The 15,294-nt window shown below is 41.6% G+C and overlaps 1 protein-coding gene across 1 annotated transcript in view; it reads left to right on the forward strand.

Annotated features, from left to right (window-relative positions):
* Nucleotides 1-15,294, forward strand: part of SORCS1 (sortilin related VPS10 domain containing receptor 1) — a 565,826-nt gene that overhangs the window by 461,108 nt on the left and 89,424 nt on the right. The window contains 4 exon segments of the mRNA XM_088020180.1: nt 810-917; nt 2,631-2,748; nt 4,580-4,710; nt 7,871-7,984. Coding sequence (XP_087876306.1) covers nt 810-917; nt 2,631-2,748; nt 4,580-4,710; nt 7,871-7,984 — 471 coding nt within the window.

A 15,294-nucleotide genomic window follows, 5' to 3' on the forward strand; every position in this document is an offset into this window, starting at 1 on the left:
GGGGGACAATCCACAACTCTACCTGTAGGTCTCACGCAGATGGATGTGCAAGGCCTAACTTCCAGAATGCTTTCCGGTAGCCTCCTTCATCTGTGTTTTTGAAAGGGCCTCTCTCCACAGGCAAGCTTGTTCAAACCCAAAAGCGTGATTTTCCCTCTGGTGCCAGTTACTTTGGAGACTGCAGGAAAGCTGCCGAAATAAGAGACACGTAGGCTTAGCTTGGGGGACGACATCCACAGAGAAAGGCAGAGCGAAGGAAACATCCTGTGTGACCAGCAGAGTTGCAGACCTCTCTTACTCTCAAGAGCCAGTCTTTTTGTACCCCCTCCCTCAATGACTCAGCTAGGATTCATAACAGGGTAGGAGGGAAGCCGCTCAGGATTTGCTCACTTAGAGGCAGCTGGTCCAAATCCATCTAAGTGCGTCCACTGAGGCCATTTGCTCTTCAGAATCACCAGTAAGGCTTGCTGCTAGATTGCAGTGAGGTTTTGGAGAGGGTCACATTGAGATCTAAGATCTAATAAAATACCCAAATTAAAAAAAAAAATTTCTATCAAAGACTTATTATTATTCCCATTTCATGCAGCTCTCCCCTTATGGCTGTTTAACACATCTGGGTCCCAGATCGCTTGGCTAACTGTATTTCTACCTTCTGATGTAATTAAGAATAGTTATTCATATAAAAGGCTCACTTTGACAGCGCCCCAGATACTTTTAAAATGTATTCTCTCTTGGCTGATAGTATCTTTCCTCTGAAAGGAATTTTTTTTCTTTTGAGATCTGATGCCTGCTATTTTTTCTTTCATTAGGTTGAGTTTTGATGAAGGGAGATCTTGGAGCAAATACAGTTTCACATCTATTCCACTTTTTGTGGATGGGGTTCTGGGTGAGCCTGGGGAGGAGACCCTAATCATGACGTAAGTGGAAAAGTATGATGTCTTCTAATCTCAAAATATAAATCCAGAAACATGTTGTATTTTGTTTTACTTTTCAAGATTTTATTTATTCATTTATTTGAGAGAGTGAGAGAGCATGAGCAGGGGGAGGGGCAGAGGCAGAGGCAGAGAATCTCAAGCAGACTCCGTGCCATGCACGGAGCCCCATGTGGGGCTTGATCTCACAACCTTGAGATCTCCACCTGAGTCGAAACGAAGATCCGGACACCTAATGGACTGAGCCACACAGGTGCCCCCAGAAACATGTTGTTTTTAGCAAATCCTAGTCACTTTGCTACTGTTAAATTTGAAATTGCCAGCAAGGTTAGTACATCTGACTTCATGGTTTCCCAGCAAAGGGGAAAGAAAAATGTGGGTGGCCATTTTCTTGGCTCTTTACTAATTAGGACACCCACACTGAGGGCTGGCAGCAGAAGGGCACAACTTATTTCTTCCTATACTGAATGGGCCTAGGGAAATTAGAAATGATTATTTCAATAGAAAATAAACTATAAATTTAAAACTTTTAATAATAAACTCAATATACAGAAAATCACAGGCGTAAAAGAATGATTTCACTTTAAGGCAGAACACAGAGCTTGATCAAAACCCCACAAAGGATTTTTTTTTTCCATGGCTCTTTACCTAACCCACTTGTGAGGCTATATTAGAAAAACTGGGAGAAAAATCTGTTCTTGTGAAATTGTATTTGCACTCATTCTTGTCTGGAAAGTGATGATCATTAATTTGTGAAAGACTTGATTAATGAGTTGCCTGCTTAAGGGTTTCAAAACATGAACTTGGAATTTGAAACATGAAACTGTGAGGGGTTTTTTTCTTCCCCTGGAAAATTGGACATGGAAAACAGAGAGAAGGTTTTAAAGTACTCAACCCTGTCATCAATGAAAATTTAAAAGTCATAGCGAATAGTTGATACTAGTTCTAATTTTTTCTTCCCTTCTTTTAATGATAGAAAAGATCAACAAAAATTTAATATGCCCAATAGCTGCACTTTTGCCCTCCGAACACATACCCAGATTAGCAATTTGTTCCATAATTTGTCTTTATTCAGTTTTCATATTTGCAGAACGCAGATGAAAAAGGCTACTTCGTGGCTTTTCTCCACAGATGGCTATAACGGGTGATTCAAACACCCATTAGATACCCGAGTTTGAGTAAGGAGAGGATGCAGAGTGCAGGACACAGTTCTCACTCCTGGCCCTGGCCCTGCTGCCCACACTCCCCAGGGACTGGAGGGAAGGTGAAACAGCACAAAAACCGTGGGAACCACAGACCTTAGCAAGGGAACCCAGAAGTGTGATCCTGCACCACGTAGAAGGCAGCACTTGCGATTGTTTTCTTAATTTTATTTTTCTTGTCAGCCATTCTTGTGGTGCAATATGCAGAAGTGGATTTTTCGTCAGACTTTACCTGGTTCTGGGTTCTGACTCGACCAGTTCTTAGCGGTTTGACTTTGGTTTTTTGCATGTTAGCGAAACTCTCTGAGCCTCAAATTACTCGTGGGTGACACGGAGCCAATAACAGTAACCCCCCTCGTCAAACGTTTTGAGGATTAAGTGATCTGCTCAATGTAATGCGTTGAGCATTGTGCTAAGCTCGTGGTCAACACCCGGCACAAGCTGGCTACGGGAGGTGCTCCGATTTTGATTATTTTTCTCGTTATGAACTGTGTAGCGTGTTTGGACACTTCAGCCACCGCTCGGAATGGCAGCTGGTCAAAGTGGACTACAAGTCTGTTTTCGACCGACGGTGTGCCGAGGAGGACTACAGACCATGGCAGCTGCACAGCCAGGTAGGAGGCACGGAGCTGAAGTGCAGTCCTGGGTGGAAGGCATGGGGCATCAGGTAGGTGTAGGAATCGGGGTCCTCACGGCCACAGTTTACCTCTCCGGCTACATTGGAAGCTACATCGACTGCTTTCTTACATGTTTTGTGTTCCACAGCAGTGAACAAACTCAACATTTATGGCTTGTTGTAAAGTAATTTCTTTTTTTATTATACTAGGATATAATGAGATAAAATTCAAATGTGCTTGGCTTAGACTTACGACTCAAAATGAAATACCAGCTTAGCATGCAGATCCAAACAATTTATCTGAGCATGTAGTGTGGGTGCAGGGTAGGGGCAGGGGTGAGGAAAGGATCTTCAGTTTTATCGAGCAATGCAAAGAGAGACATAAAATTATAAAATTAACCCTCGGTGAGTGGTGCCAGTAAAATCCTTCCTTGTCACCCTGTGATTCCCGGGGATTAGGCAGTGCTTCTTGCCTCCTTCCAAGGTACTCGTGGTAAGAGGATGCAGAATCATTAATAGGACACTTTCCTTCATTCTGGCCCCTCAGATGATCAGCTTGTATCAGAATGCTTAGCTAAAAGCATCTTTCCTTTGATTTCCCAAGGTGGAAGTCATTCTTCAGGGCCCTCCAAGGACGTAGCAGAGGTTGCCCCTGCATAGCCATCGCCATATCCAGGCAGTGACATATTATATCCCTAAACCTAGGCTAAGTACGCTGAACCCTTTAACAACATGGGTTTGAACTGCACAGATCCACTTACATGCAGATTTTCTTTTTCAATAAATACAGTCCAGTGCTGTAAATGTATTTTCTCTTCCTTATGATTTTCTTAATATTTTCTTTTCTCTGGCTTACTTTATTGTAAGAATACAGCACGCAATACATAAAATATACAAAATCTGTGTTCATTGACTATTTATGTTATCAGTAAGGCTTCCAGTCAGAGGTAAGCTATTAGTAGTTAAGTTTTTGGGGAATCAAAAGTTATACATGGGCTTTTCGACTGTGTGAGAGGGTCAATACCTCTAACTCCTGCGTTGCTCAAGGGTCAACTGGAATATATTTAATAAAGATGTGTATATGCGATAGAGCCAGTTAAAGTGAATTTGTTCAAGAGACAGAACTCTTTTCTGTCTTTCAGACAGAAAGCTGAGTTTGACAGTTGGGGCTGCATCTGCTAGAATCATATACTCTTTTTGGAGACTCAACAATAAAATTATTGCTCATTTACATCACTGTTATTTTCCCTTTTGGGATCCACAGGCACTGTGATATTCAAAGCTTTTACTGTGGAGAAACACTGAGTTTAGTTCTCTCACTTGTCTGGTAGATGGACATTAAAAATCAGTGCTATAACGTTGTGTGGGCAGAGGCATAATAAATCAAGGCAAAATAGATCTTTATATTTTTTAGCAATACTCTTCTTTCATATGCTCATAAATGACCAAGCACATAAATCTTTCATTATAGAAGAATTGAACTTAATTACCATAGATTTGTTGGCAACACATTCGTTATAGGCTGAGTCTGAGTTGACTATGGGTCCCTCATAGCACGGTGCCTCATACCTTGACAAGCGAAGGTTTGCCGAATACATGAGGAATTAAGGATGTTTTTTGACACACCCTCCATGCTTCTTAGAATTGTCTTTGTAGTTGCATTCTACACCAGGGTTCTAGACATCAAAATAAAATGCCATTAGCACAAAGCAGGCTACCTATGTCGAGATTACACTAAGGCTTGGGAATATCTTCCCGAGTCCCCTGATGTGGAGCAGGGAAGGTCCAAGCTATGTGTCCAACTGTCTGAGATCCTTTTGTCCTTATAGGGGGAAGCATGCATCATGGGAGCAAAGAGGATATATAAGAAGCGAAAATCAGAGCGTAAGTGTATGCAAGGAAAATATGCAGGAGCTATGGAATCTGAACCCTGTGTCTGCACAGAGGCTGATTTTGACTGGTAAGCTTTGCTGTTATTCCGTGGAGTCATTCCGTGTATCAAATTCACATGGGTCTTAATGAAAGCTGAGATTTGAAATAATAGTAGCATACACCTATGCTCTCACAAGCCTCATATTCTTGTGAAATTACCTCTTGAAGACAACACGGTTTATTAGCTACGTGCATGTGTATATGGAAAAACTAGGAATTTCTTCCGACTGAAAGAGGGTTCATAAGATGGCTGATAATTAGCTTCACATATCTCATAGATCTTAGGACAAAAAGAGTCCATATCCACCCTGAGTTGCTTCAGACAACAACACTGAAAACAATAAGTTGACTTTTTAGACAGCAAATATATCCGTGCTCAAGGTAAAGTCTTCCTAGATTCTTGGTTCCTCTTGGTACTGGAACAATCACCTTATAAGGCAGTAGATTTGCTGTCCCTGGAAGTTTTCAGTCAGTGGTTAGTTAGCTGACGATTGCTTGTGCAAGGTGTGGAAGACTTTTCTGACTTCAGTGCAAGGATTGATTCAGTGGTGTTGGCAATCTGTGATTCTGTGGACCTGGTGGTACAGAAGACTTGTCCCTCTTCCAGGATTCAGCTAGTATAAACTGGAAAGGACTAGATATTTGAGCACCCTAGCATTCTTTCTATAGCCTTTGGTAAGCAGAAAGCTGGCCTATGAGGTTGGTGCTTCCCTTGCTCCGTTCTAGGTTGGGGTTTGGCCTTCAGGTGAGGTTGGAAATGATTGAGGATGAGTAGGTGGTAACTCCTTGCCTCATCTCCATCTCATTTAATGCCTTTTTTTTCTTCTTTTCTTCCTTTTGCTTTAAATTTATGTATATGTTTTGGTTTAGAGAAAGCAATTGCTGAATATATATGTCAATGTTAAATGATTGAAACTTAGCCCACATAAGAAACCAAGTCATTCTTTTAATATTGGATATCTGCCTGTATAGCCATAACAGATCACTTATCTGATCATCAGAATATCAGCAAGTGGACTGAGATACTGTGTGCAATACACATCATATGGCTTAGAAAAAGTAAGTCTTCTGTTATGGTAGACCTCTGGAGACATTCTCTGAATAAATAGTCCTGTGCAGGCCTGCCAGAATCGGCCACCAGTCTTCAGTCTGATAACCCAAGGCTGTTCCCCTCTTGTTAGTAGACAAGGCTAGCCAAGAGCCAGTGCTGTATCTCTTGGGCTCAGCCAGAGGGCAATAGAACTTCAGTTACATTGGAGCTCACAAGGAATTCTGCAAGGGCCTTCCCAGCTGTAACTTCTGTTTTAGCTAGTGCACCATTATTAACAATGATAAAAGTATCCTATCTCTGCCCTACCTTTCAGGATTGACACCCTGAAATGCAGTCACAGGGAAAACTTCCATGGAATTTTAAAGTCCTTCATCCCATCCCTCTTTCTGACTGCTTCTCCTTTATCCCCTCTATTCAAGGAGAGTTTGTAAAGGAGGTTAACATTTTATCTTAGTCATTTAACTTCAGCCTTACCATACAGTCATCCTTTAGTAAAGAGCAAATTTATGCTGGTAGAGAAGCAAAGAGAAAAAGTGAGATTAGACGTCCGATTCCCCGATTTTTCCTGAAAATACTGTTGGGGGGGCATCTTTTCTACAAGGTTCCAAAATAAGCTGGTCTTTTCTTGTTGTCATTGTCATGTGTTGTGTTTCTTTTCCAGTTTTAAGCTAGTCTAGAGTGAAAGGAACATGGGTAAGGGAGGCAATTTGGCTTCTCCCTTCCCTTATCTCTCACTCCCCTACAGTCTTGGCCCAATTCTTGTATTCATTTGTGATTGGAATCTGCTACTCACCCCACTAACTGAAATGTATTCTGAGAAGTGGGTAATGAATCATAAATGAGGCCATTGTAAGGTTTTCTGGTCAAATGGGATTTTTATTTAGTGCATGATTTCTAAAAATATTTTGGAAGACTCACCATGACCTTGTTGAGTCTCCACCTACAGTAGCTAGAGCTTCGGTGATTCCACTTGACTGCAGTGTAATAAAAGGTGGTTGTCACTAAATGTTCCCTCTAAGCTTGGCTGTCCCCTGGACAGTCCCCCGGATGACCTTGCCTGCCATTCTTTAGCATTTGTAAAGTAATTCCCTGAAATGAACGCCGGGTGTCCTGTAGGCAGCATTTCTGAAGTCTTCCTATCCATGCCATGTTGAACCAGCACCAAGTGCAGCCGATGTGTGCAGAATTCTAAGTGCCAGCTGCCTGGTGACAGGCCCCTTGGCTAAGCCTGTTTCTCCCTTCCCGCCCCTTGTGTGCCAGCATCTCACCTCCATTACACAGATGGGCCAATTCATACTACTGCTTGCTGGTTACTGTCTACGATTTGTCTGTGCATGTGGGGGTGCAATTTGTTGTCATCCTCCGTGCCCAAGTTCTTCCTCCGGAAGCCAAGAATATCAGGCCATGCAGAGGTCCCTGGAGGCAAGAAAGAGAAGAGATGGAGAGAAGAGTCTTTGACTCTTTCCCAACTACGGAGAGGATTTAAAGCAGTTAGTCCCAACTGACGATGCTAACTGACTGGGACAAAACTTTTCCTTGGGGGAGTGCCCGTGACACCCCTGAAGGACATTTCCTTTTGTGCTGTGACTCTGAAGCATATGGAGCATGCACAGAGAGACCTGGCTCAACTATGCTTAGTAGATCCAGATGTCTTGAAAGAGCACTCCAAAGACATCACCAGTAATAAAACTGTGCCACGTGTGGCTGTGTTTCTTCAGCGATGTGTGCACTGAGGCTTGAGCTTCCACCGTTGCCTGCTTTCTAACTGCAGCTTTCTTGGGGCCCAACCACCAGCAGTATTGTGGACTCTCCTCATGAGCACGTAATCTACTCTCTCAGCCTAAAGCCGTTTACTTGGAATTATTGGTCATTGAGCCTCCGTCTCTATACAGGCTTCTCTGTTGCTTTCACGTCAGCCTTTCTGGAAATGGGTCTCGTAGGATATTGTCATGGGTAAATAATTGATAGATATTCCACAGGGGAAAGAGCAGTTGCATTTTTGGAAAGGTATTGATTCAGTGAATTCTTGTTTTTTGACTCATTGGCTAGAGTAGAAGCTGGCTGTGTGCTACCATGAAACTGTTCTCAGTAATTTTGCCACCTACTAAAAGGTCTCTCTTGACTCTTTCCCCCACAGTGACTATGGGTATGAGCGACACAGCAATGGTCAGTGTCTGCCAGCATTTTGGTTCAATCCGTCTTCTCTGTCAAAGGACTGCAGCTTGGGACAGAGTTATCTCAACAGTACTGGGTGAGTGTCTGAGGTGGTGACCTTGAGAGGTCAACCTCCGCTGTTTTTCAGCCGGTGTTAAACTTACAGAATTACATCTGATCGAAGACCAGGTCTTTTTCATTACAGCACAGTGATTTGTTTTTGTTCCTGTTAGTAATGCAGCTCAGATTTGTATTAATAGTGCAATTTTCATCTGAGAATAAGACTTCAGTTGCAAATAAAGAAACAAAACCGGTTCCTTGGATGAAGATGATGATGATAATCTATACATTTCTTCACTTTTTGATACTTTGTTTCCGAACTATTTCTGTGAACTCCCTTTCCCCGCTCACTGCATCTCTGTGAAGGGGGCCAAGTAAATATTTCATAGGTGCATTTCCTATTTTATAGATGCGGAAGATAGAGCGAACAAAGAAGCTCATTGACTTTTCAAGAGTACCCTGCTGTTAGTTGAAATGGGTTTCATTTTTGTCCTATGTCCAGTCTTGATACGTTTAAGGCATACATTCTGAGCTTTAAAAATATGGAATCAGATTCTAAAAGTTTGTGTTTAATGTTTTGAGTTGTAGGGCTTATCCAATATTATTTAAGAAATAACATAGCAGGGGCGCCTGGGTGGCTCGGTTAAGCGACTGCCTTCGGCTCAGGTCATGATCCTGGAGTCCCGGGATTGAGTTCCGCATCAGGCTCCGTGCTCAGCGGGGAGTCTGCTTCTCCCTCTGACCCTCTTCCCTCTCGTGCTCTCTCTCTCTCTCTCTCTCTCTCATTCTCTCTCAAATAAATAAAATCTTTAAAAAAAAAAGAAATACCATAGAAAAGAAAACATTTTGTGACCACAAGTGGAGTTGATGTTTATAGACTTTAAAAATATTTTGTGGAACTTATTTGGATTCAAATTCAAGCAGTATGTAAAAAGACATCTTTGAGCCATTTGGAGAAATGGAATATGGTCTGGTGATTAGGTAATGTATTAATCAGGGATCCCCAGAGAAAGAGAATCAATAGGAGATCATATAGATGTATAGATATTATATATATATGTGTGTGTGTGTGTGTGTGTGTGTGTGTATTCATTATAAGGAATTGGATCACATGATTATGGAAATGGCAAGTCCAAGTCCCAAAATCTGCGAAGTGCCTTGGCAAGCTGGACGCCAAGGAGAGCTGATGGTTTGTTTCTAGTCCAAGTCTGAAGGCATGAGAACCAGGAGAGCTGATGGTGTAGTTCTGACTAAAGGCCAGAAGGCTCAAAACCCAGGAGGAGCCAGTGTTTCAGCATAAGTGTGAAGGCAGGAAAAAAGGCGAATTTCCAGTTTGAAGACAGTCAGGCAAAAAGAATTCCCTCTTGCGCAGGAAAGGGTAAGCCTTTTTCTTCTATTGAGACCTTTAACATATTAGACAAGGCCCACCTACATTGGGAGAGCAATCTGCTTTACTCTGTCTTCTATTTTGAATGCTAAGCTTATCAAAAATAACCCTCACAGAATCACCCTGAATAATGTTTGACCAAATGCCTGAGCACACATGGCCGAGTCAAATCGACACATAAACTTAACTATCACAGGTAATACTAGGTTATATCTAGGTATAAATATTTATATTATATTTATTGTATTAACTAAATATAGTTATATATTTGTGTGCAATAATGGTATTTTGGATGACTAAAAAAAAGAAAACTAATTATTTAATTATTTAATTATTTATTTATCTGTCAGAGAGAGCGAGCACAAGCAGGGGGAGCAGCAGGGGGAGAGGGAGAAGCAGACTCCCCGCTGAGCAGGGAGCCCGACACCACAGGGACTCGATCCCAGGACCCCGGGATCACAACCTGAGCCAAACGCAGACGCTTAACCGACTGAGCCACCCAGGCGTCCCAAAACCTTATCTTTTAAAGATACATGATGTATGACATTTGTTTTAAAATGTTAAAAAAACAGGTGTTGAAAATCTTTGAAAGTGAATTAATGGAGGGCAGGCGTATTTATTATACTCTTTCCTCTCATTTGTGTATATTCGAAAATCCTGATCTTAAAACATGAGAAGGAGAGGAACTAAGGAAGGGAGGTAGGAGGAAGGGGGACGCCTCACCAGCAGGCCTGTCCCATTTGAAAATTGCTCTTCTCATTTCTCATGCCTGTGGCAGGACAGAGGTGAGGACATCCACATTTCCATTTGTGTGCTTCTGTATTTGAAATGTTTAAAAAGTTTTTTTTTTTTAAGATTTTATTTATTCATTTGAGACACAGATACAGAGAAAGAGAGAGAGCATGAGCAGGGGCAGAGGCAGAGGGAGATGGAGAAGCAGGCTCCCCGCTGAGCCAGGAGCCCAACGTGGGGCTCGATCCCAGGACCCTGGAATCACCACCTGAGCCGAAGGCAGACACTCAACCATCTGAGCCACCCAGGTGCCCCTAAAAAGTTTTTAAATTAAGAAAATAAATTACCATAATAGCATATACTACTCTTCTAAAGGAGGGAAACAACACAGACTTGTACCCTCAAATGTTCTTATCTCTATGGTTAGGGATTCCTAGAACTTTTGAATATAGGAATAAGCTGTGACTTATTTGTGCTATAACATAAAACCCGAGGAAAATACAAATGACATTTTTACAGCAGTGGGTCAGTGAGGCCTTCAGCATGCAGCACCGTGGGAAACCAGAAAGGGGGCTGCTGAAATGAGTACACTTAATGGTGAAGGAGCGCCGGAGAACTGAGTTTTACTACTTGCATGCACCAGCATGTTTAGACATTGTAAAGGGCACTGGGAATCCCTAATGCTAGTCTCTGAATTGATTTTTTTTTTTTTTCACTAAGTCAAGCAAGTTAGATCATTTTTTCTTTGGTATTGATGAGGGGAGGTCCCAGTACAGTGGGGTCTAAATTATTCCACGTGCTACTCAAGTCACCCGAATAAGGCAGAGTGTAGGCTATGACCCTCACTCTTCAGTATATTGAGAATACACACACACACATTTCAGGCTACCCTTAAATAGTTTTCCCCATTCCTTTGGTAAACTTAGTATGTGAAATTCAAGTAAACCCTGACTCCTATAAAATAAAACATCAGAAATGATTAAATCATAATAAATAATCTATCCAATGGGATTTTTTCATCTATGCCCTATAAAATTAAAATTTCAATTAAAAATGTGATTCAGCAGGGGCGCGTGGGTGGCTCAGTCAGTTAAGCGGCTGCCTTCGGCTCAGGTCATGATCCTGGGGTCCTGGGATCGAGCCCCACGTCCGGCTCCCTGCTCAGCAGAGAGCCTGCTTCTCCCTCTCCTTCTGTCTGCCACTCTGCCTACTTGTGCTCTCTATCTGGTGAATATATAAATAAAATCTTTTAAAAAAATGTGATTCAGCAATAAGTGTTCAGATAGATAAATGTTTGTCAATGCAGTGATGTTTATTAATCACAGAATCACAGGATTATTCCCTAGGGCTCACCTCCACTCTCAGAGTGTTGTTCATATAAGTGGGTATTACATGATAGCGTATGACCCAAAAAAATTTTTGTAAAGTTACCACATCTACTGGTTTCATCTGTTCCATTCAGACGTTTTCCAGAAAAGCATCCACATCAGTGAGTGAGCTTGTGTAAAGAAGAGGGATAAATTCCAGCCGTCAGCAGGGAGGATGGAATGCCTTGCTCTCAAAAGCGAGGTGCTCACAGGTGGAGGAGTGATCACTCTCACAGGGCCCTGTGGGCTAAAGGTCGGGGGAAGGGTATGAATAGTAACCCCACCGATGGGCATATTGCCTCCTTATACATTCTGCGTTAAGGACAAGAAGACCCTTAGCTGGTACTGGTGCCTGAAATCATCTTCAAAGAAGACCTCATCCCATCAAATTCCTATTTACTGTGTCTGTAGACAACTCAAAAGTTGGCAAGAGGTAAAGTATAGATGAAATTGGAAAAGAATGCAATGTCCCTCCAGCCCTTCACCCCAGAAGCCCTGGGCTGTGTGTGGACTCAGTGGCATTTCATGAGCACAGACTTAGTTTTTAATGTTGTAACCACTTTACTGCTGCCATTGAACATTGAGCTTTTCACTTAAAAATATTTAATTATGAAAAATATATATACATATGTTTTCTGTTTAAAAAACCAATTTAGGGGCCCTTGGGTGGCTCAGGAGTTAAGCGTCTGCCTTCGGCTCAGGTCATGGTCCCAGGGTCGTGGGATCAAGCCCCACATCGGGCTCCCTGCTCAGCAGGAAGCCTGCTTCTTCCTCTCCCAATCCTCCTGCTTGTGTTCCCTCTCTCGCTGTCTCTCTCTGTCAAATAAGTAAATAAAATCTTTAAAAAACCAATTTAGATCATCACCCCCTATCCTGCCCCCTTTTCCTGCACAACTGTGATCTCTTTGGTATGCATGCTTCCAGACACTTTGCATTTGCCAGCAAATACTTATGCCGAGAAAAAATATACAAAATTAATTTGGGAGGTTGTTCTTACATTTCATTTCCTACTAGATATATTATTTTTCTATTTTGCTTTTCATTCAGAAATATGTCTTAAACAACTTTCTAAGACAGAGTATATAGGGCTATCTTCCATCTAATTTCTTTTAATTTGAGAGTATTAAAGCACCTGGTATTGCTTCGTCATCCCCTGTCATGGACATTTGGGTTATTTTCTGTTTTTAGCTGCTATAAACATTGTTGCAATTAACATCCTCCTACCATAATAATTGTTATAAAAACACACAAAGATAATTGGATTCTCTTTTGGCAATTAGAAGTGTTTCAGCTAACTTGTAAAGCAAATCCCACCCAGCCAACTGCTTACTTCTTAGACCTGAGGATCCAGGCACACCAAATATTTCCCCAAAAGGATTAAAACACTAGCCTCTGGCTCACAGACTGCCAGGAGTCCCACACATTACACATTCGTTTGTATTAACTGCCATCCTCCTTTAAAATACAAATGCCAGTGGATTCTATAAGGGAAAGCTGAGTGGGATTTCCCAAAGTAAAGTAAGGAAGGTCACTTCAGGCAGAAGGTGTAAGAGATGATCCGGCTGAAAGGGTCAACTGATGCCAGTGCCTGGAAGTCAACCATAGGCTAAGGAGCCACCGTGCACCCTCAGTCTCTCCCCTGTCAGCTTTAGCCATCTGTGGGCATCCCATGCTCTATCAGTATGGATCCTATATTGGCATCAGGCCAGGATGAAGTACAGAGGAATCACAAGGGCAAGGTCAGCCTGCGAATAAGAGCATCCATCTGTTGTACTCCCCAGGCGCCCCTCTTACTTCACCACACCCCTTTCAGCAGAGCCCATAGTGCAGATATGCATCAGAACTTGAACTTTTGAAAGGGCCTATTGAACGACTGCCCCTTGTCAGTGAAGTTTAACAAGCAAATCTCCCAGCAGCACCTTCTGAGAGTTTAGTTCAAAGCATCTAGGTGAACCTTCCTTTTCCTTTTATTTTTTGTAATACCTCACTTTATAAACGGTTATGGTTGCCTTCACAGTCACCTTATTACCCTGGTATATATAGCAGTGTCCACAGGTTTGCTTACTTCACCAGAATGGAGAAAGTCTAGCATCGGTTGTTATTATGCCTAATAGAAATACTATTTTTGGGAGATGCCAAAATTTTTATCAGCATTTCTATATAGACATGAACAGTCATGCAACTTTTGTTTTAGTTCTTGGCTAGGTCTTAGAAAAGAGAGTTGGAATAAGAGCTGAAATGAGTGCAAAATGTTCCTCCAGGAGGCTGGCACTACCTGTCCTTAGTCCTCGGCCCTTGGTCCAGTGGCGTCTGATTTCTAGGGTTCACACCATGGAACCACATGTGAGCGAAGTTCTTCCATGTTCTCCAGTGTAAGCTCCCTGCCTTTGCCCTCACACCTTCCCCACACCAGTCCATGGAAAGCCAGGAGGCTGATACCGAGGCCACAGCCTGTTATGGGCAGGAAATGAAATATAATGGGGTTGTTTTGTCTGGTGAAAAAGAGTTATTTTAGAATGAAACAAGTAAGGGTTTTAAATGACTTCTGCCATTTACTGTTATCTTAGCAAGTGGCTTCCTTTCTTTGAGCCTTTACCTCTTACCTATAAAATTTTGCTATCTGCTCTTGATACCTGCTTTGACTTAAATGTGGCACTGTATATAAAGCATGTAGCCCAGTACATAGCAGATAGTAGTCACTTTGCAAAATGCAGATACCATCACCAATAGTCATCATCTAAGGGCTCCTCTAGAGTGAAGTAAAGAAGAGGGGAGACATTGTTGTGTATCTATAGTCCTGACATTTATTTGACCCTTAATAGTCACTGCAGCACTGAGATCTAGGACATATTTAATCTAAGCCCGTTTTTTTTTTTTCATCTGTAAAACAAATGATCACCTGCATACACTCATAAAGTCACATGATTAAACTATTAGGCATCAAAACATGTGTGTCCCTCTCCACCACTCAAGGCAGATAACACATTTACCTGATGAGTGAAAAAGTTCCTTTTGTCCAAATAGAATGAAATCAGTATTCCTTCGTGTATTTTCTTGCATTTTAGTGCTGAAATTACCCTAAATTTGTTTCTCTTTGTTTCTCCATCTGTGTCTATAAATATCTCTGTTTGCACACACACAAAGCACAATCTCTAGTTGTACTTATAGATGGTTAAATCTTGTTTATATGGTTTTGGATCCAGGGAACATGCTGCAAATTCAAGTTGCTAAATTAACTAGGACATTGCTTGTTTCATGCCAACTGAAAAAGATTCTGTAAATATAAAATAAAGTGGGCATTGGGCTGGTTTATTATAAGAAACCAAGATAATCTTCTCAGGGGACAGATTTCTTCTTGCTATTAAGCTAGAGATATTTCTAGATGTGTTAAAAAAGAATGTGTATAGAAATTTCTGTCTATGGAGTTTCTTTTGAGAAGCCATTAATCCCTCCCAAAAGAATGTGCAATGACAGCTTTTATTGTCCCTCAGGGTTAGTTTCTTAATATACTATGAAGATATTTACTCAGGAGGCTTAAAAAAGATTTTTAGCATTAATTTTAGCATTAATTTTTAACATTAATTCAGTATCTATGTAAGAATATTTAGTGGGTCTAGGAAAATATATATATATATATACCTAAATTCTAGCAAAATGGTAATTCCATACTATCAACATACATTTGGAATGTTTTAAAAATGCTTTATAGAAACATACTCCTTTCTGTATCAGCCACGAGAACATTAGACGCCAGCTAACCTGCCATTGCCCTAGAGTTGCTATTTCCAGGGGCTTTGAGGGTTGTCTGTGGTCTTTTCCCAGATGACCCCACTCCTGTGCCTGGAGGCGATTTTGATGTTC

Source organism: Eumetopias jubatus, unplaced genomic scaffold, assembly GCF_037043125.1.
Source record: "Eumetopias jubatus isolate StellerSeaLion01/CBP00866 unplaced genomic scaffold, mEumJub1_p1.0 scaffold_17, whole genome shotgun sequence".
Classification (NCBI taxonomy): Eukaryota; Metazoa; Chordata; class Mammalia; order Carnivora; family Otariidae; genus Eumetopias; species Eumetopias jubatus.